The following is a 23,337-nucleotide window of genomic DNA, read 5'->3' as shown; positions in this document are numbered from 1 at the left end:
CTAACGCAACGTCACCCCCCTCTGTCCAGTGAGTTACAGCAACAGCTAACATTAAATAAGGGTGTTGTTACCTCTCTGGATGTCAGTCTCCAGACTTTCAGTGATGCAAAGTCCTCAACAATCGCCTCCCGGTTCAACTTCTCTGCGTAGGCTATTCATTCTCGAAGCATAACGTTAGGCTCCAACCAGTCCACACTGCTCCGACTGCTCAAATTCAAAACGTTTTGAGCTGAAGGCTGAGCATGACAAGGATTATTGTTACAAACGGTAGGAAGTCTCACCTCGCTGAAGGTAGGTTAAAAGTTCCCGCAGTAACAAATTCGGAGGACCAAGGGCATGTTAGCATCTAGCTAGCAAGAATGTCGTGCACCTCCTGCAACATCTCAGGTGTGTTTGATTTGGGTCACCTAGCATGCTGGTCAGGTGGTGCGCTTAATCAGTGATTAAATAGTTTCTGATACAAAATCTGGGGACAATTTCGCTTTAGAGGCGTAAAAACTTCCAAAACCTGTTGTGTTTTTGTCTTTGAAAAACTAAAATAGGGACGTTAACATTACCATTCATAAAGCAGTTTCTCTCACCCCATTTCTCCTAAATTGCAAAGGAATTCATTAACTATGAGTTTTTTTTCCGTTCCGATCAAAGTAGCAGAGATCAAGAAAACCCGTAAAATCAGCTGTAATAAACCGGTATCACCCAGACACTTCACCCAAAATAAGGCCTCCTTCTTATACCATATTATTTTCACAAGATTTGGGGAAGAGTTTGAAATGGAAAATGCCACAGGTCATCTTGAATGACATCATGGGGTGTATGGTTTTAGAAAAGATTTGGTTTTAAGGTCACCATCATCTGCTTTCAAGTTTACCTGTCTTCACCAGAGCAAATCTAAACTGGATATAATATTTTACGGAAGACATTTAAAACTTTTAGTACATCCTGCTGCTATTGGAATACTATTCTAAAGATTGTTTAGCTCTAACGCGACTGGAAGAAGACATCTTGTCAGAGCAGATACAATATTGAAGATCCCCCCGGGATTATTAAAGTATTTCTGATTTTTATTCTATTCATCGGACTTTGACCTGCTGACCATGAACTTCCATGATTCTGATGAGTGCTTCTACTACTGTAGAACTGAAGAGATATGATTACAGATATGGCAACATCACAACAAGGATCCTATGTAGTAAGTACGCTGGTTTCAATTGTCTTTGTGACTGAAATATAATATAATAAGAAAACTGGATTCAAGCATCAATCCCAGCCCCTGAATGATTGAAAAGTAACAGAGGGATAGTGATTGTAAAGAAGGTTTCAGCATACTTTTACTTTTTATGTTATCAGATTTGACTAGGATTGTTAGAATATAGACATACAGTATAATATAATTTACTAATCAAAGTGTTTAGCTCAGATAATATATTTTAGTTAGTTAAAGTGTTTAGCTCATTACGAAACGCTGTCATAAGGGGTTAAAAGTTCAATGCGCACCATGAGATCGGTGCACTGCTTGTATAACAATTATAAAATGGCAGTGCTCACATAACAGAAAGAACACATGAGATACATATGGTGTCTGCCTTGGGCAAGAATTGCTTGGGGCAGCACAAAAGGACAATTGTTTCAACCGCAAAGGAATGCCCATGGACACAGGGGCTTCTACCCTAGCATGTGTGCGTGTGAAGATTACAGCCTGCTGGAGGCGAAGAAAGATGCTTGAAAAGGAGGCTTCACGAGAAAGTGCTTAAGTGCAGTAAACATAGGAATAACCTAAGGCAAGAAAAGAAAACGGTTAAAAGACAATGACAGTAGGAGTTAAAATAATTCAAAAGAGAGAAAATTTAAAAGGTAACCAGGGGACACTAAGCACTGACACTTAAAAAGGAGACACTAATCAAAGGCAAGTGAAAAAAGATGGGTCTTTAAATGGGACGTGGAGGGGGGATGCTGTTCCAGAGTCAGGGAGCGATATGAAAAATACTTTGTGTGATCACAGATCTGTGAGATGTATGTATTATCCTTGGTTTAATTAAATGATTCACTCGTTGATTTTACTTCAACTTAAGTTGTCTTGTAATGCCTTCAACCTAGATGAATATATATATATATAAATACGCTAGATTAGTTCGAAAAGTTTGGAGTCAGATACTGTAGATTGAAGGCGATCTGAAGGTGATCCACAACAGTTTGAAAAAAAAATCCAACATACCAAAAGTGCCCTCGTGGGGCTCCCCTACATGTTAGAAAATTGTCTACACGCTGGTGCTCCACAGCAGGCTGCTGGTACCCTCCTTATTTTTTGGATCCAGACCCCCAGAAAAAATAAATTAAAAACCAACCTGTTTTATTTTTGGTGATATCAGAGTTTAATGAAGATAATAGACACAATTTTGTTTTTGATTCAGACTCCAGTGACTCATCACCATTGGACCACTATGTCAGGAAAAAGGTAACTACTGTACATCTCACTTTTTAAGCTTATGTATTGACCTCATCCTGTACCCTGCACTGTGCAATATGCCTGTACAGAGGTCACTTCTGATTTGGACATATTTACTCATATTTATTTACTCACTACTATATTATTACAAAACAAACAAAACAAGAACAACTGCACTTTATCATGTGAATATGTACATATGTCTATTTCTAGTTCTTCCCTTTTTAAATTAAACTTTATTGCTTATTTTTGCATTTTTTTTAATCTTTTATCTTATTTTATCTTATTTTATAATATGTTCCTGTTTCTGTTACTGCTGTGACAAAAGAATTTCCCCATCCGCGGGATATTAAAGGTTTTTCTGATTCTGATTCTGATTCTGATTCTGATTAACTGATTAACTGATTAACTTGTTAATGTCCGGGTGTACCTAGCTGTTGTAATGCTGTATGTTTTCTGCAGCTAAAGCACCTCAAGCTGATCAGCAAAGACCTCAAACAAGACTGAATCAGGTGGGTGTAACGGCACAATGTAATGATTGATGGCATTAAATCAGTACAAAGTCATGATTCTAAACAACACATAACCAATTTTAGGATGGAGATGTGTGTTATGCTGCATTGGAAATCAGTCAGTCATCACAGAGACCAAAGAAGAAGACTAGGATGTAGAGAGTCTAAACAAAGAACTAATCTATATATTGATGATGAATCATGTAACTCATTCATGGGTTTACATGTAGAGATGTATCTTCCCCATTTAAAGCTGAGAAACAATTATATATATATATATATATATATATATATATATACAGTATATATATATATATATATATATATATATATATATATCCTGATAGAAAACCTGTTTGTTGTTGACAATTCAACTTCAGACTCACTTTTTGATTGAAATTGATCAGTAACATTTCATAATAGTCGTGATGATGCTGATCTGTAATGAGACATGATTGCTGTATTCAGGCAATTTCCTGTTTTTATCTCAAGGTAGCACCACACACCAACTGACACTCGGCCAGTGAAGGTAAGCATTTCTAATCTCTTCCAGCGTGTCAGCTGAGTGCAGAGTGTCTCCTCTCTGCCCTCTTGCAGCCGCTTACACACAGCTTCAATGCCTTCAAAGATCCTATTCTATACATATTTGTTCCGTATAGTCACACCTGAGTTTGTCTTTAGTTAAGTTTGCCATAAATTGTCCTAATTTATTTTCCCTTTTTTTGGCAGTTACTAGTGCTGAGGTGTATTTTGACGATTTTATTTAGAATTCCAAATATAAACTATTTATACTTTCCACATTAACCTCAGAGCTACAACTTAGATCGTTTCGGTTTACTATACACCTCAGTATTTTCATATCTGATCAACTTCAATGAAGTATGTGAAATATAAATTAAGATAAGCAGCCGTCATGTAACTAATCTCTATCAAGTACATCCATTTTTTACTTTTATCTTATACCAGCTGAAACTTAAACAGTACCATCAGGCCTTCACATTGAACCATTTTATGATAATTAAGAAATTGTGTATGTATTATTAACTTTCTCATGCAAGCGAAGGATGTAAATTCAGGAAATGGCTTTCCTTTGACTTTGACTGTTGGATCTGCTAACATAATATCACCATTCCTTTTTCTTACCTTAACTACAGTAATACTGATCAATGTAATTATATTTTACATGGATTATATCTTTTTATTAGACCTGTTACAATATGAGTCTCTGTTATATTGTAATGACTAGATATGATTTTAATATTTTCATATAATATAAGACAGATCCACAGCATGTCAGAAAGAAAATGCCTTGACCATTAATAGAAGTTTTCTCACACACACTGTAACTTGTGAATTAATTATCCAAACAGTGGCATGAGCCAAAGTGTTTCTTAATTGCATGTTTTCTTATATATTTTTGTTCATTATCTATTTATGTTTTGATAAAATCTGACAGTTAGTTTCAAGACAATACAGACAGCACAATGACCACAACCACATTGTCATCCATGTGTATTAGTTAAGCCTAACAGGAAACCCACAGTGACAAACAGCCCCTCTTCCAACTTCAGAGCTCATCATGCAGACAGACTGCTGTAGATTACTGACCTGCAAAACGTGTTGGCGCAGTGCATCACTGTTTACTGTCAGTCACTTATCAGTTAAATTGATCTTAGATGTTCAGAACACAGATCACACACACACACACACACACACACACACACACACACACACACACACACACACACACGTTCTTATATACACTGAAACAAAAATTGCAAATTGCTTGCCCCTCTCCTGGCCTCTAGTGGAGATGAGTAAAAAACAAACCAAAAGAGCCACCTTAAGAGGTTAAGTGTTTTATAATCACTTTAATGTACTGTATTTTTCTGACAATAATGATGCAATACACAATATTCACTTATTTCACTTACTTGTTTATGTGTCTCATCACTTGTTATTAAATAATCAGAAAACAACAGCTTGTGACATCGTACATGTTACAGTCCAGTGATTGTCCTTGTCAAACATTTTATTCATATTCCTTATACTTAAAACAAAAATAATTCATGGCATGATAGAACTTATTCCAATGAGCAATTTTCAAATAAATCTCTGAATTATTTGAATTCAAATAAACTACTCAGGGTACTACTGCCGTTTTATGCCTGTAAACGATATAAGAAACCTAAATCAAATAAACAATAAAGGCATTCAAAATTTGCCTTTAAATGTGCTGATTTGGGAGAAAACAGCTAGTAAAACTTGGGCTGTCCCAAGCCAATCCACAGGATCAGGTTCAGGATAGATATACTTTGAAATGGGTCACACGGGTTGACCTTTTTCCACACTCAGAAAATAAATAAAAAGTAGTCAGCAGTTTAAAATCTGACAACATGTGCATCAGCCAACAATGTCTTAAAAAATATTATTTCAATAAATTCAATTTTGCAGATTAACCAGACCTTTAAAGTGTTGATGTTGATTTAAATGGCATTTGCTCTTAAAGCTGAAGTCGGTAACTTTCTATGCAAAATATGTTAGGATCTTTTTTGCTACTATAGCAGAAGCTCTCACTATATCCTGACAGTGAAATGAGGCAGACAATTTGTGAAGAAATCATGTAGCTCTGCTTCCACCTGCTGCTCCTTTAGTGCTGCTAACAGCACCTGCAAGATTTCACCAAGACCAACCTCAGACAACCAATGAGAGCCTGGAAGTCTCTGAAACAGTGTCAATGACTAGGCAGTACTGATCAGATATGAATCAAGATTCTGTTACTGTATTACCTATTTCTTGCATAAACATTTTATTGTACTGTATTTGTTAGCTGTAAAATGAGAACATTTTTGATCTAGTTGAGCCAAAACCAAAGAGCGCCCACCAACCAACAGGCTGGATGAACAGTATATATATATATATATATATATATATATATATTACATAGGCTGTCTAAATGCTACTTGAAACAACAGATCAACACTGGTACAATTTGACAAAAAGCATTAAGAGGATTAATTGTAATTTATTCTGTAAGAAAATAAATTATTCTTTGCTGCAGACTTTATTTTCCTAATGCAGACCAATTCCGCTGTAAAACATATTAAAGACCCCTGAAAACTTGGTTCAAACCCTAAGTAAATTGTGAATAACAATAAATAGTCAAGTCTAAATAAGCAACAATCTAATATAAAGTTAAGAGAAAAACATCCTTAGATATTATTTATTAAGAATCCAAACCTGAAAAATCAACAAATCTGCTTCATCAAGACTGGGTAGGTGTGGTTTGATAATTTGATTATCAAATTTGGTAATCAATCACATTTTTACAACTGAGCTCCATCGACTTCAAACCAGTGAGAAGAACACAGAGTAAAAAACATATACAGAAATGTGTCATGCAAAATAATCATCAATTTGTGTTCATGTAAGACCCCGTTTTCAGGCCCTTTAAATTGTCTTACTTATTTTGATGTGTGCAACATACAGGTGTATGGCAAAAAATGATAAAAAATGTCAGACTGGACTCTAATACATGAAAAATAGGAATCAGGGGTTAAATCATTGATTGGGACATCACAAAATTAAAACACAGTCTCTTTCAGAATAGATTGCATTGTATTCTACTGCAGTAAATGTCTTGATGGAGGTTAAAAATTGAATTCAAGCATTGTCTCTGTTATACAGAAGAGCAGCATCCGTTTAAACATCATTCAATCCTTCATCCATAGGAAAAGCCTAAAAAAAGCATTATCTAAAATAATATATGGTATCAACCATATCTCTACATAAGACTTAATAACAGAAAATAAATCCTCTTTAGCTTTTCATACTTCAATGAAGTTCTAAAAAATGTTAGATTAATTAATTAATTAATTAAAGATTCATTTTCTGATTGAAATTATTTGAAATGTTAACAAAAAGAAAACATTCTAAGCTGATCCTCAGAGTTTCTGAAGACCACTTTGAAGCTTCTCTGGAGTTGGCTCAGTTTTCTTTTTAAAAAGATTTTTGAGCTTTAAAGATTTCTTGCTCTTTTCTTTATGCTTGTTCTTCTCAACTCCAGCCTCAGGAGGTGATGCAGAAGATGGGAAACCAATCACTGGCACTGGCAATGGTTGCTCCACCCCTGCTAGCAGCCTGCTCTGGGGCAGGTTGGGTGTTGAAGCGGAGAGGCTGGTTGGGCTTGTAGCCGCAGAGGGGCAGGACTTTTCAAGGATTCCATCATACACAAGCTGGCTCAGTGGGCCAGTGAAAAGGTCTGATGATGACTTCCATGGTACCTGGGAGGTTACCATAAGGTCTGGCTGTCCAATTTGACCTGGACATGAACATGACTCAGATGCTCCCAACTCCTCCCTCAGTATGGATTGTTTGGGTATTTCCATTGAAACATCAACTCTATCCCAGGAGATTTTTCCTGTGGGAGTATCTATGGAAGTGTCCGTGTCATCTCTTGGCATTCTTGGTATTCTCCTTCTGAGAGCACCAGCAGACCTCTCATGTTCATCTCTCAGTATCCTCCTACTTGTTGGCGTTCCTAAACCAAACTCTTGCTTCTCTGTAGAGGACGGGATATCCACAAGTGGTTCAAATCTCTCTCTGGGTAGCATTTTCAGGGAAGCAGTATCTGTGCAATACTCTCGCTCGTCTATAGATATTTTTCTTAGTGGTGTTCTAGTGGCCTCAACCATTTTATCCATTGCTAAAGCCCTCACAGATGTATCAATCTGGTAGTCGCCTTTATCCCATGTAAGCTTTCTAGAACCTGTGTCAAGGGACATTCCCATTGAATCTCTTGTAATCCTTCTGGATATTGAGTCTAAAGGATGTTCAACATTATCTCGTATTATCTTTCTTGAGACACTGTCCATTGAAGACCCCATTGTATCCCTCGATATAGTCCTAGGTGCCATATCTTTTGTTGTTTCTAATTCATTCCAGATAATCTTTCTTACATCCAGAGTTGAATCACTTTTTTCTCTGTATACATTTCTTGAGGTAGTATCCATCATTTCCCCAAATGTATCTCTGTCAATTTTCTTAGTTGGGAATTCTGCATCCAATTCATTGGAAGGTATTTTTCTAAGAGCAACATCTTTGGGAACTTCACTCCTGTCTCTGGATATCTTCCTTGATGTAGCCTCCATCAAAGACTCGTCTTTGGATATCATTAAAGAAGGGTTTTCCAAAGAAGCATCCAACACTTTGTCTTTTGCCATCTTTCTGCAGGAAACATTTACACAAGTTTCGAGCTCTGCTATAGAAGTTTTGCGAACTGGAGATTCAACAACAGCTTCTACTTCTTTACTCAAAAGCTTTGTAATGGAGCTGTCTGAAAACAGCTCAGTTTCATCACGATAGGTCTTTTGAGATGAAGTGTCAACAGTTGGACTAGGGAACATTTTGCTAAGAGGAGGTGAAGTCATATATTCTGTGTCTGAGAACATCTCTTGAGAGTCTCTATTAGTGAGAGAAATGAAAGGAAGAATATAAGAAGGAATGAAAAAACAAATACAATTAACAAAGGCTGTATCACGTATAGACAATGATTTAGAATGAGCAGTCTGTAAAATCAAATTGCGCTGTTAAAGTTGTAGGCAGGAAAACGTACTGTTTCTTTAGAGTTTTCAGGAAGATCCCCTCTTCCTCACAAGGATATGGGGCTCGGATTGGGATAAGAATGTCAGGGTCTGTCGTGGTTATGGCGGCTAGTGGCTGAGTGATCACGCCTGGACGAGATGACCGATGAATGGTGGATCCCTGTGATCGAGGAGAGCACTTCACTGGTGAAACTGGAACTGGAGGAAAGCCAAAGATTAAACAATTTATTAATCAATACATAATATAGGACAGTGGTGTAGCAATTATAATGTGCCCCTAGTTTACAATCTTAAAGGTCTGGTAAGACCAGAACTGGGAACAGCACAATCAATCAATTCAATTCAATTAAATTTTATTTATAGTGCTAAATCATAACAAAAGTTATCTTAGGACACTTTACAGAGTAGGTATAGACCACACTCTAAGACTTATTTATGATATACATAGACCCAACAATTCCTCCATAGAGTACGGTGGCAACGAAAACCTTCCCTATAACAGGCAGGAACGTCGGACAGACCCAGCTCTATGGAGGATGGCCATCTGTCTTGACAAAATCAGCTTAAAAATAATAACATAGCTAAGGGCTCGTAAGCCCTAGCTGTAAGCTTTATCTAAGAGGAAAGTTTTGAGTGTACTCTTAAATATGGGGACAGTGTCTGCCTCCCGAATAACACTTGGGAGTCCATATATTCCATAGGAGAGGAGACTTATTGGAGCAGCCTAATAATAAGGAGTTGCAATAGTCCAGCCTAGAAGTAACAAATGCATGGACTAGTTTTTCTGCATCTTTCTGAGACACAATGTTCCTAATTTTCGCAATTTTTACGCAAGTGAAAACATGCAGTCCTTGTTGTTAGTTTTATGTGAGAATTGAAGGAAATATCCTGATCAAAAATAGCACCAGGATTCCTTACTGTTGTGCTGGAGGACAACACAACATCATCCAGAGTAACAATATCTTTAGCTATTGAGTTTCGGAGGCCTTCAGGGCCAAGTACAATTACTTAAGTTTTATCTGAGTTTAACATCAGAAAAATGCAGGTCATCCAGCTTTTCATTTCCTTCATGCACATTTGAAGTTTATCTAACTGATCGATTTCTTCTGGTTTGATCGACAAATAGAATTGTGTTTCATCAGCATAACAATGAAAACTTATGGGGAGCTTCCTTATAATATTTCCTAAGGGAAATATATATATATATATATATAGACTTAAACCAGCTTAATGTGGTTTCTTTAATGCCAATTAGATGCTCCAGTCTCTGTAGCAGGATGCAATGGTCAATAGTATCGAAGGCAGCACTAAGATCTAGTAAAACAAGTACAGAGACAAGTCCTTTGTCTGAAGCTATTAGAAGGTCGTTAGTCATTTTTACCAGTGCTGTCTCAGTGCTATGATTCATTCTAAATCCTGACTGGAAGTCCAAAAATAACTCATTCTTATGTAAAAAGTCACACAGCTGATTGGCGACTAATTTCTCGAGGATATTAAAGAGAAAAGGAAGGTTAGATATAGGTCTATAGTTGCTTTGTACCTGAGGATCAAGACTGGGCTTTTTTTAGAAGAGGTTTAATTAAAGCTACTTTAAAAGACTGTGGTACATAACCTGCTGATAAAGACATGTTAATCATATCTAATACAGGAGTGCTAACTAAAGGTAACACTTCTTTAAGTAACCTAGTTGGAATAGAATCTAGGAAACAAGTAGAGGGCTTTGATGCTGAAATAGTAGATGTTAATTTGTTAAGGTCAACTGTAGAAAAGCAAGAATAAATCAGGTCGTACAGTTGTTTCTAAGGTTCCTTGGTTTGAAGAAAAATTGGTGCCAAGCGAGTTGATTTTGTCTCTAATATTTATAATTTTGTCATTAAAGAAGGTCATGAATTCATTACTACTGAGGGTTATAGGAATACATGGCTCAGTAGAGCTGTGGCTCTCTGTCAGCCTGGCTACAGTGCTGAAAAGAAATCTAGGATTGTTCTTATTCTCCTCTATTAAAGATGAGTATTAGGCTGCTCTGGCATTAGGGAGGGCCTTCCTATATATTTTTAGACTTTCTTGCCAAACTAAGCGAGATTCCTCCAATTTAGTGGAACGCCACTTACTTTCCAATTTTCGCAATATTTGCTTTAATTCACAGTTTTGTGAGTTATACCATTGAGCTAACTTCCTCTGTTTCATTATCTTCTTTTTTAAAGGAGTCAAGTGTTGTTCTTGCCTGCAACACTGTCAACAAGGTGATCAATTTTAAAATCTTCTACAATGATTACTTTATCAGATTTAAGGACTGAATCTGACAGAAACTCTGAGAATTCAGATGGAAATTCAGAGTACGGACCAGGAGCATGGTACACTATAACAAGTATAATTGGCTGCACAGTTTTCCAGGTTGAATGTGAAAGACAAAGAACAAGAATTTCAAATGAATTATAATTTAGCTTAGGTTTAGGGTTGATTAATAGGCCTGAGTCATAAATAGCTGCAATGCCTCCTCATCAGCCACTGCGTCGAGGAATATGAGTGTTAATATGACTGGGAGGAGTGGATTCATTTAGGCTAACATATTCTTTATGACACAGCCAGGTTTCAGTCAGACAGAGTAAATCGATATATCTGATAACAGATAATTTATTAATTCAGCTTTAGATGACAGAGATCTGATGTTTAAAAGTCCACATTGTATTTTCGGATTTTGTTGCATTATCGCAGATTTGGTGTTGATTTGTATCAAGTTTTTCTGTATAGCTCCTCTTCTGTTAATTTTTGATTTAATTAATTTAGATGATCGTGAGGCACACAGCGTTTGTATAGGATACTGAGGTGGAAAGTGATCCACAGGGAGCAACTCTGCTTGCTTTGCGTCTGTGGTAAGGGCAGGGCAGAGAGGTGTATTAAACTGTGAATCTGTATCCTGATCCCAAAACTGGGTTGTTGTCAGGAGGTGGTGGTGGTGCAGGACTCGACAGTCAGGTCAATGTTGGCAGATAAAAGTCTTGACCCTTCCTGGTTAGGCTGCATAGTGTCATGTTTAAAAAGTCTGGGGCTGTTTAAGAAAGCCGTAAAGTTGTCCACAGATGGAATACTTTTCCCTAGGCAGTATCCTTTAAGCCACAGGTGCAGCTGGCGGAGGCGGCTGTACATGACGTCACCAAAACGCGCCAGTAGAAGCGGGCCGGAAATAATCAGACGCGTCCCTGTGTGTAGCAGGCGGTCCACCATGGACCTGAAGTCCTGCTTATGGACCTCTTTAAATCGTTGGTACCGGCCTGCAGGACCAGCCGGGGGTTTGAGGACTCTACCTCCTGACCCGGGCTCCAGGGCGGCAGAAGTTCTGGCCGCTGCGTATTATCACGTGCCTGACCATCGAGGTCACGACAACCAGCACAGAGGGGATGCGCTGTTCCACAGGCTGCCTGGAGGTGCGCCGGCCTGCAGCTGCTCCTAACCGAGATGGAGCCCGTCTCCTGGGTCAGTGAGAGCCACGACTGGCTGTATGAACGGATCCCGGGGACAAGCAGGAGCGCGCACCCAGCGGAGGGAAATTCTGCAGGCTTAGGACGTCATACCTGTTATCTAGTGGTAGATCCTAAGGCGGAGGAGGGAGAGATGGGCGAGCCCCAGTGCCCCTGTTCACCACTGACCCGGGTTCACTCGGCTTGAGTGGAGTTGAGCTCACCAGAACCGTAGCCACCGCTCCGTCCTCCTTGGTGGAGCACTGCCACTCTGCGGGGCGAAGGCAGGAGGTGGATGGTGCCAATGACTTTGGCTTGGCTCCCTTGTGGTGCCAGCGGGACTCGGTGAGTGCTGGTGTCGGAGATCCAGTGATGATGAAGCCAGTCCACGGCAGGGTGGTGTTGTCGGCGGCCGTCATGGTCCGGTCACCAATGCTGGAAGCCTTAAGATGTGCGCGGAGCTTCGCCTGGGTCGTGGCGACGATGGAGAAATCCAGGAGGAAATTGTCCCTCTCCATGAGGTCAGCCTTCAGGCCAGAGACATTCTCCCTCAATTTTGAGAGCGTGGGGAGACAGGACTCGCACACGGCCATCATATCGCAGCCTGTGCTGAGGATACGTCACCCCGGGACACAGAACCACCACAGGGAAGTGAGTTCCGGCCCTGGAGCCGAATGTCCAGGGAGACGTTCTTCACTCCTGGGCATGCAAGCTTGGTGATGAAGGGACTAATGATAAACACATCTTGCGCTATTCAGTAACAATAGCTTAGCCTCTGTCTACTTCCTCTGTACTGTTTCTGTACTTTGTAAAGAACTGAACAATAACTCCACACAAAAAAATGAGTTGTACCATTGTCTCCTGGTTCATAAGTGTCTTCAAACTATGTTATTCCACAGGGTTCAGATTGACCATTTGACTCACTGAACACATTTGCTGAATTTGCAGCTTTGGATTTTGATACCATATGTCCCTTGACTATACACAGCATATACAGATGGGAGACAAATTACAAGAAAAACCTATTATAAGTGGAAAAACACAATATTTACAGATGTTTTCCATGGAAAACATGATAGGTTACTGAATGGTTTGACAAGTTTGAAGATTATGTTAATTACATGTCATGGCCTCTGCTGTTACCAGATCTGAACACTTTGTGGACACTCGTGGATCGAAATAAAGAATCAAAAAGTCATTGCTGTTCCTTACCTTGTATCTGTGGTAAGTTTGGAGCACACTCTTCTAACAGATCCTCTATGGATCCATGGATGGAACTCTGGCATGACCAAGATTGTTGGTGTACCCTGGGAAATCCCAGGGCAATGGAGTCTGAGTAGAGCTTAGCAGTGAGGTTTGCTAGGCCAGGATTCCTAATGATGGGGAAGCTACAGAGGCGCTCAATCTGCTGCCAGCGATGGAGGCGCTCCCTTAGGCAGGCTGTTACTTCAGACAAGGCATTCCTATGGGGTATACAAAAAACCTTTGTAACATGTGTTTAATTACTTTGACAGACACAAACAAAACTTGCACAAATAAATTTGTTACTCACTTTGCCTCCAGGATCTTGTGGTCAACTTCATCTAGAGAGGAGCTGTGGGCGACATGGAGAGTCCCAAACACAGAACTCCTCTTCTTCTTAATCTTCTCTGCCTGCAAGGAGGTAAAGGTGCACGTCAGTTGATACATACCTACATACTTTTCAACTGATCTGCTTACATATCCAGTGCAGTAGCTCTAAACATAGTATCGAATTGCCAGACCATCTCCACAATGCTGTGTCAGCACATGATAATGGTTCTGCTGCACAAGCTAACAATTACACAAAAAAAAAAGCTCTGGCTTTTTTTGTTTTTCATGTGTGTCCCCTTTTTTCATGCTTTACCTCTTCCTTGGCGCTGGCAAGCTGTCGTTCTGCTCTGTGTTTCTTAACATTGTAGTACTGGAGCTCTACCTCATGTGTCAGCTGCAGCCACAGCTGGAGGGTCTCTGAGGTGGTCCAGCTAGCCTGCATGTCTTTTTCTGCCTGCTTTAGTGCTCCGCGGACCTGAGGGAATGGTCAATCAGTCAAATGTTAGATATCAATATGTAGAAGAATTGCTGAAAATTGCTTAAATTGTTTCCTTTAAGTCCTTTAAACTTTCCAAACTAAAGTAAGGAGGATGAAAGGCGTCTAGTGCAGCATTTCACTAGTTTTGTGTCTACCTGCACAAGCTCTTCCTCTGCGTATCGAAGGCGGCTGAGTTCACTGACAGCTCCCTGCCTCAGCTCGTGCAGCCGGTATGCCTCCTCCTGTGCGTCCATGATCTCATCCCTCATTTTCTCTTCCAGGTTCTGTTTCTCCTCTGCCACATTACGTTTTTCTTCCTGTGCGCGCTCCAGTCTGAGAAAGTGAAATGTTGTTTATGTAATTAAACAAAACAAAACTAAGTTAATTCAATACATTAAGAAGACCATGCTTTTCTCCCCCACCAATTCACCTGTGTCTCACTAATCCATCCACCTATGCTTCATTAACTGAATCACCTATGTAGACCTATTAAGCGTATCTAATCCTCTCTCTCTCTTCTTTATCTCCCTTCTCAAAACCGCACTCCTATATTCCGTTCTTCTTCTCTCTCCCATCTCAGTAGAGCACTACGGTCGCTCCGCAGTTAGCATTAGATGAAGCTAGAAGCTCATCGAGGTATACCCTATGAGTCCCAGATGTTCCAACTACACTACAACTTTGACAACGCCATTCATCCCATGACAATTGATCAACTTTTTTCATCCCTGTCCTCAATTCTTTTCAACCTTCTCCTCAACCCCTTTCCATCTTTGTCACTTGGAGTGAGCTGAATCATCTGCTGCTCAACGTGACTGAAACAAAGGAGCTCGTAGTGGATCTGAGGAGGGTGAAAACACCTGTCACACCTGTCTCCATCCAGGGGTCCCTGTGTTTTATATCTCTGTTTTTACAAATATGTTATCTGTATAATATTGTTGTTGTTAAATATGTTGTTTGAATAGCTGGAGTTTGAAACAAAAACAATTTCCCCCTGGGATTATTATTCGCCAAACTACTTTCTGTACTGTACAATGCTGACGTCGTTAGTAAATGTACGATAGTGAGAGACACTGATGACTGATAACTCACTGTTCTTGTAGGTCTGTAAGGCTCTGTTCAGCCCTCTGCAGACTTTCCAAATCTTTTATCATCCTAATTATGTGGACTTTACTGGCTTTGTTTTGGGCCTGGGCAAACCAGCAGCCTCCAACTCCCATCACCACAGATACAATGAGAAGCAGGTCCTTCATGTAGTTATGAGGGGGACCTGTAGTGGAATGGAAGGTCATGATTATTAATGGTGCATCAAAGATGTTGTGATAGTAAAGAGTCATTTTAATGACATATAAAGCTAGCAACACAAACTAACACCTAGCATATTTTCATTAATGAAATGTTTTAGCCCATTAAAACCCCTGCATGCCATTGTGTGGTTTGTATAAACAACATGGGCGCATGTCAGTAGTCCTCCTTTAAATACCGGAAAAATCTGAGGAAACTGGAAGAGTTGGTAGGTATGCAAGATACACCGGAACAGATACACTAAAGAGACATACAATAAGAGTAGGGAGAGGAAATAGGGTAAAAGCTTGTCCTTACGAGTAGGTGGACCAAACAGAACAACATCCAGAGCTTTGATGTTGAGCTTCTGTTTGTCTCTCTGGTCCTGAACCTTCAGATGGCCACTCAGGAATGAAGGCTCATTGGCTGCAATTCTGCACACAGGTGTGGGAGTTCAGTGTGTTTATATGACTCTTTACAACAACTGATTTGTTATAACATGCTTCACTCAAGACTAAGTCTTGGTTGACCATAGCATCATCATTGGATATCCTCACCTGGGGAGTGTGTTTCCATTGACCTTAAAGTCCTTAAAGTTCCTCTCATACTGGGGCAACTCAACAAAATCTTTAAGCCAGCGAAGTACATCATCTTGAGTCCAATTATGTACTGAAAAGAGGGACAAGGGAAGAAGACAAAGTAGAGCTAGACACCATGGGACACAAAAACTCTCTCTAATATGCTATGTTTCAACTGTATGGTACGGCACTGCTTGACCCGACTAATTTTTTTGGTACCGGTACTCTTTTCTCTTTTTGTTTTCTTCTGCGGGTAGTACCCCCTTAGTATAGACGGAATTCTCCCCTGATTGTCATAGTGAGGCTGTATAAAACTGCTGTGGCATCATCTTCGGTGTGGCACTTGCTGAAACCTTTCCCTTTCATTGACAACCAAGCAGAGTAACATCGACGGCACTTTGCCAATTTTATATGTACAAATACGGTATGTGTACATAGTGTACGGTGTAATTTTGTGGGTTGCCATTTTCTTTTAAAAATCTGGGAAGAGAAAAAAAAATGTAACACTGTTAATGGTAGCTTTAAAAATTGTGGGTTGCGCTGGTGATGGTCATTCTCTCTGACCGCCCAAGTGTTTTAACTCCACCTTTTAGTATTGGCTCAACTGGCTTGGAGCCTTGACCGAGGTGGTATCAAAAAAGCACCATGTACCAGATACTATCAACAACCTTTGCTAATGGTAAATACAAACACCCACTCTCACTCTCTCTCTCTCTCTCTCTCTCTCTCTCCCTCGCTCTCTCTCTCACACACACACACACACACACACACACTCACGCACACACCTTCAGATGACTTCCAACCCCTCCAGAGCTCCTCAATTGTGATGTGTTGGTCTTCTCTGTGCAGGTGGCTGTGTTTGTTGGTCTGCTGCTGTTTCATATCTTCAATTATGAACTGCAAAATATAGAGAAGGACAGAAGGGAGCAATGGAAATTGAGTATTCCTCAGATGCAACTTTAAGGAATAAGGTTACATACTCATAACACACATGTAACACGTTACTTTACATAACATAACATTTGATAAATAAATTGGGTGAATATTGCAGTGTTATGCACTTGGATTTCAATCTAGGAATAAGGAGTGCATGTTGTGAGACTGTATTTATTTAGAATGCATGCAGAAGCACAAGTGTGTGTTGCAACTGTCTTGGAATGTGTCCTTGGCTGTAAATGGAAGCTTCATATGATGGCTAGAGGAATCTTTGGGCTGTGTTCTGATGAACCCAGCCCCCCCCTTAAGTCTCTATGGAAACCGCAACCTGAGCCCTTGGATACTGTATCCCTGAACTGCATTCTATAAGGCAAAAGCATTATAGAATTCTGGATTTACTATCAAAGTCACATACAACTAGAGACTCAAACACTCTTTAGACAAAATACATATTCACTCTGGATATGATTTACTCTGAAATGTTAAGCTTAACACAAAAAATACAAAATCAAAAAGGCATACTCACATATGTGTGCAAACAAGCTTGTGCATGCAGTGAATGTGCCTTTATACACACATACGAAGCCATATGCAGAAATTAACCACTGATAATTTGCTCACATGACTGGATGAAAAGGGTGTTTTGTTTCTTGGCTCATTCACAAAACATTTTTTAGAAACAAACTATGCTTGTTAGGTGCTATAAAACAGGTCTGCAATGCAAAAAGCAACAGATAAATATATCAAACCTTAAATGAAACAGAATTTCGTAATATTCAGGAATTTCTTTCATCATAAAATGTATTTAGTTGACTGTTTTTTCATGGAATTTCATGCAACACAATTAAATATTTGTGGAACTTGAATAATGTTATTTTGCACTATGGCATGCAGTGTATCGTTTCAAGTTGTTTGTGACAACTATAACAAATAAGGGAAGTTGTAGTCAGGAAAACATTCAAAGGAGTTATACTAAGACTATGAAGGTCACCAGTGTTGCAGTATTCTATTAGTGCAAACCAATTTTGTCACTGAGCCAAAAGCAAAGTTATACTGTTGCTATCCTTGAAGTAACATTTGACTCTTCAACCAGCCAGGAGCACCTGTTGTTGTACTGCTTTACCCTGTCTGTCTCTAGCGTGAGCATACACGCAAGATTTACAACAGCTAATGAAATGGGGTAAACATTTCACAAAGTGTGATTTTTTTACCTCGACACTCTCTTCTACCTCAATCCCTCCATCTTGGTCATCGTCCATCATGTGATGGATGCTCCGCAGGGCCTCCAGGCTGTAGCGATCTGCCTCGCACATACATGGTGGATACACTACCATACAGGGGTCTACATGGGTCAGGAAGGCAATGACATTATAGCAATTATTTATTTTATTATTATTATTATTATTATTATTATTATTATTATTATTATTATTGTCATGAATCAGTTCAACGGTTTTAATTAAGCTGATCTATAGATTTAAATATTATTTAAATTTCTCAGTAGGCTACTGAGTGATTGTGATACTTTTGGTTATACAGAGAATGCTCAATGAAACATTCTGATTCGTAGGAGCATCAATGAGGAAGTGTGCACATTTACCTATTCATTCATCAAATTGCATCAACATCAATGCAAGCAGTGTCTATTGTTGCTCTCAAAATACAAAGCTTTGGACAACAATAACTAATTGCATGTTTATATACATTAATTATGGTAGGTGTTCTGTTAGCCTAGTGTTTAAGACTTATGGAAGTTAAATGTCAGTGGGACACAATCTGATTCTTGAAAAGAACATTTGTTGCACGGCATCCCCTCTCTCCCAATGTTTTCTGTCTCTGTCAATAACATTTTAAAATTCATCCAAAAAAAATAAATTCAGGATTTAATAACAATGGAAACCCAATTATTTAATATATGTATTAGACAAACATGGTAAACATGGAAAATAAACGGCATAATCAGTAGGCTATGCACTGCTGTTTCAAAGGTCAGGAATGTAACTAATGTAGTACATCACATTGACATGTCTTTTCATTAGTCATTCAAAGCATTTTTGTAACCACCATAATCAAGGAAAATATAACAGTTTTAACCTTTTCAAGATAACCCTCATGTCAGAGTATTAATGTACTAATCATTGTTTTCAATTGAAAAAATAATTAAAGAAGGTGGACACAACTGAACCAAGATACTGACAAGTTGAATCTGCTGTTTAAAGTATAGTGAGTCACTAATAGATTATACTAAAGCAGACTACAGTAACAGTTTTGACCAACTGTGAACTGGCAACAAATATTGCCCAAGACCACATTTTTGTTACAACTGGAACAACCTTGACTGATTGATCAATGACTTTGAGGCTCAACCCTTAATTGATGAACACTACAGGATAAGTACAGGAACGCAAATACAGGAGAAGATGACACACAGTTTTCCGTCATCAACACCATACTGAGTCAGAGCCCAATTTTGTTTCTGTGACTGTATACCTTGGAGCTGGGGGTGGTCAAAGGTCTGTAAGTCAAGACAATTAAAGCCATGAGAAAAAGTGATGTCTGGGAAATGTAGTGTTTTCTTATTTCTCATAGTTCTGATAATAACCTAAGGAAATGTTTGCGAAAAAATATTAGCGTTCATCTCAGAAGTAGTAGGCCTAGCATATTTTTTCTTTGAGGCACATATCCTCACGCAACCAGCCCAATGCCCAACAAAAGTCACCACAGGATTAAGAAGTATAGTGCTGGATGGTGCTGTGACAGGGATCAATACTGTTAGATAAGCAGTGGGTGTGCTTGGAGAAGGGTTTTAAAGATGCAGAAAGAACACAAACTGAACATAAGGGCACAAAATGTCTTTAAATCATTCCTGTTTTATATGTATTGGTTACATGACGTGTCAGTGGCTCTTTTTAAGATAGTTATTTTGCATAGTAATAAATAAAACATTTGATTATGAGTTTATTATGTGCAGGACAATGATGCATAAACCAACATACTGTAAGGAGAAATAAATTGGTGAGTTAGTCAATTGTCTCAGTTCTGCATGTATAAATGGAGATAACTTGAAACTAAGCTTGATCCGTTTTTTTTAGGATAGGTACTATAGCACAGTGTTGAGCTCAATGAAGGAAGTGTATATTGTAAACTTCTAAAATGTTTTATTTTTGAAGAAGCTGATGTATCATCTGAAGATGAACTTATTGAGAGAAATAAAGACCAACCACCAGCAACCTGTTACAACCCTGTTTCCTAGAAAGGTTATGGTTTATATACAGTTTCCTCTTTGAGTGGTGAAGTTTAAACTTGCATATGTGTATGCAGCAACAATCTGTGTTCCCAGACAATGTTTTCTGAAAGTGTTCCTGAGCCCCTGAAGTGATGTCCACTACAGAACATTGTTTTTAATGCAGTAGTGTCCTAGGGCCTTAATATCACCAACATCCAATATTGGTTTTCAGCCTTGTCCCTTCTGTACAGAGATTCTCTGAGTCTTTTTATGTCATTATGTATTGTAGATGATGATAACTTTTACATGGACAAACATTATGCTTAAATTGTTGCACTATTTGCCAGTGAACCCCTCCCATCTTTACTTCAGAACGACTCAGCTGCTCTGGGATGCTCTTTTTATATCCAATCATGTCACTAACCTGTTGCCAGTTAACCTGCTGGCATGAAATTCAAAATGGGCATCTTATTTTGATAAAAACACTGACATTTCTCAGTTTCAACATTTGATAAAAAAAATTTGTGCCATTTTCTGTTAAATATACTGTAGACATTCAATGTTTTTCAAATAATCACATTCTGTTTCTGTTTACATTTTACACAGTCTCGCAACTGTTTTGGAAATGGGGTTGTACAATACAAGAGTGACAATTTTGATCATTGTTATACATTATCATGGAGCCTCAATCTACCAAAAAATAGGATGAAATATATTTTTTAAATGAACAACCATAATGTGTGCAGTAGAGGGCTAATTATGGATAGCTAGCAATGCTAATGATTGCTAGCTAGCTGGCTGGTGAAATTACAATAATATTCTAATACTATATACGTATATACCATAGGCCTATATTTATACTTTTTGACAATATACACAACAAAATGTATCATCATCTTACCCTGGAGGACATCTTCCCCCATTTCCTCCCTAATTTTCTATGATCCATGAAATGATCTGTGTGCTTTTGCCCATTCCCACTGGCCAGGAGATATATACCTACAGAGCAAAGACATTGATCCCCTGGTTGTTGATGAAACTTGCATTTCTCAACAGTGAGGAGACCTTTCAGCTGGGTGGGCTATCAAATATCAATGGTGCAAAGGCATTCTGAATAGTGTGTGTGTGTGTGTGTGTGTGTGTGTGTGTTTTATGTGTGTCCCTGTGGGACCTCCACATATGACCTGAGTTTAACTCTTTTCACAGGTGAGCTGAAGCTGTTGGACTGGAACATAAAGCAGCTAAATTATGAGGTTACGTGTTTCCTAAATGTATTTTATGGCAAAAACGCAAATGAGCTACCTGTGGAACTATAGGACTTGAGATGAGGCAGCTCGCTCTATTTTTCAACATGGGCTAAATGGCCTTAAAACAAGATAATTCAGTCAAGTCAGGTCAAATAGATAAATAAAACTTTTGGAAACCATTAATCGTTTAAATGGTTTTGAATGGGAGGGTAAGCCGGGGGTAAGATGTCACCCTTATGAAAAATGTCTATTTTATTAAAAGATGAATACAATTCGAATTTGAATATAATTATGTAGCTACACAAGAAGCATGCTTCAGTAAACCCATTTAGATGGTAGGCTTATAAATCATAACAGAGTAGACTACATATTTGTTTTTATAAAACTAGGCCTATGTTTAAATGGAAAAGATAATTATGCTATTGTTTTTTTTATATATATATATCATTAGAATACAAAATGAATGAGTTTGGAGAAAGAAAAATAAATCACTAATCACGAAAATGCATTTGGAAAGCAAACTTCAGGACAGACGCGACAGTCTGTCCTTGTTGTCAGTGCCAGTGTGCAAAAGAGACTGCCCTGCCTACAATAATCATCAGACAGGGCAGGTCGTAGCCTGCGATGTAAAGGCTTTGTCAAGATCGAGAACTGATGTCCGGCTTATTTGACTCAATCCGTCTTGTGTTATAGCCTACCTGTTGGGTCGAAACCCGCGTTCCCATCGGGGAAGGTGAAACCCTGGAGGTCCCCGGCGCCTTGCGCTGCCACAAAGAGCGCAGCGGGGAAAACCAGGAGCAGGAGAGGCGACAGAGGCAGCATTACAGATGGTAGATAATATTCGTCCGCAGTTGAATAACACTTCAAAACAGATGGAGAAATAACACGGTGCCAACCCCCGTTTGGGAGGCACCAGTGTCAGTCTGCGATGCGCGTTCTGCTTTGCTATACGGCCTTAAGAGATGGTCACACTGGATGATAGCGCAACTCGAAATGAATGAAGGCGCACGAAAAACTTCCAACAAAACGTTTGCAGAAAGGAGGATTCAAACACACGAGAGCCGTGCGTAAAAAAGTAGTCCAAAATTGGGCGATGGTATTCCGATGAAATGACAGATAATGCTATTATAATAAAGCCACAATTGGCCTAATAAAAAGTTTGGATAAAAATGTCCCGAGGCTTACCCATCGTCAATACAATCTGTCAAAAAAAATATCAGCAATCGATTTTAGAACTTTTCTTTTTAAGGTAAAAAAAACAGCCGAAACACGCTTCTATGCTCTTCGGGTCCAGTTAGGGTCTGTTTTGGTCTCTTTCTGAGCCAGATACTCGTTGCGTTCTTGTCCAGTTCTCCTGTCACCCCCTTTCCCAAAAGAGACGTCGAGATGTGACGTTCTTACATAGAACTGACCGCCTCTCCCCCTTCCCCTCTCCCTCCCCCTCTCTCTCTCTAGAAACAGGGCCTCTAACACTTTATTATGTTTCCTAGCCCACCCCCAGCACACAGAGCTGCAGCGTTGATCCAGTGACCTCGATATGAAGTTTTTTGGCTTAGTCAATCAGCTGTAACAGAGCTGAGTGACTGCCATCGAATTGATGCGTAAACCAAAAGAACAGTCACTCGAACTATTTAACTTTGATTATGTATTTTGTTTTTATGGCTTTATTGATCCTGGTTTGGATGGAGGCTCAATAACCCCCCCCCCCCGCCCTTTACACCTCACTATGGGAAGTGAGATCAAGACGATCATGCCAGGAATAGCACGTCATATGTCATGTCGTGGTCAGGCTGTCTGGGTCTGACAGTTGTATCCTTGTTCACAGATCTTAGAGCCTTGTGGATGGACTTAGTAAATGTTAGTACATCTGTTCTTGAGGTTTGTAATGACGTCTTAGCTTGAGATTTCTTCAACCCATTCAGTTGCACGTGACATTTTTCTTTAAACTAAAAGTGTGAGGGACACAAACAGACCGCAGGACTAGACATGTACACATGCAAACA

The 23,337-nt window shown here is 39.2% G+C and overlaps 1 protein-coding gene across 1 annotated transcript; it reads right to left on the bottom strand.

The window, feature by feature from the left end:
* Positions 1-4,886: 4,886 nt before the first annotated feature.
* On the bottom strand, positions 4,887-22,684 carry stim2a (tromal interaction molecule 2a). The gene is made up of 12 exons (XM_083934045.1): positions 22,033-22,684; positions 18,073-18,203; positions 16,711-16,822; positions 15,905-16,016; positions 15,666-15,781; positions 15,156-15,333; positions 14,222-14,399; positions 13,902-14,063; positions 13,569-13,669; positions 13,229-13,479; positions 8,570-8,756; positions 4,887-8,418 (listed from the first exon to the last, which is right to left on the bottom strand). The coding sequence occupies exons 1-12, from the start codon at positions 22,154-22,156 to the stop codon at positions 6,900-6,902; spliced, it is 3,171 nt and encodes a 1,056-aa protein (XP_083790171.1). The 5' UTR covers positions 22,157-22,684; the 3' UTR covers positions 4,887-6,899.
* Between the last annotated feature and the right edge of the window lie 653 nt (positions 22,685-23,337).

Source organism: Echiichthys vipera (genome assembly GCF_963691815.1).
Source record: "Echiichthys vipera genome assembly, chromosome: 2".
In the NCBI taxonomy this organism is placed as follows: Eukaryota; Metazoa; Chordata; class Actinopteri; order Perciformes; family Trachinidae; genus Echiichthys; species Echiichthys vipera.
The sequence above is the reverse complement of the archived record's forward strand: the minus strand, read 5'-3'. Positions and strand labels throughout refer to the sequence as shown.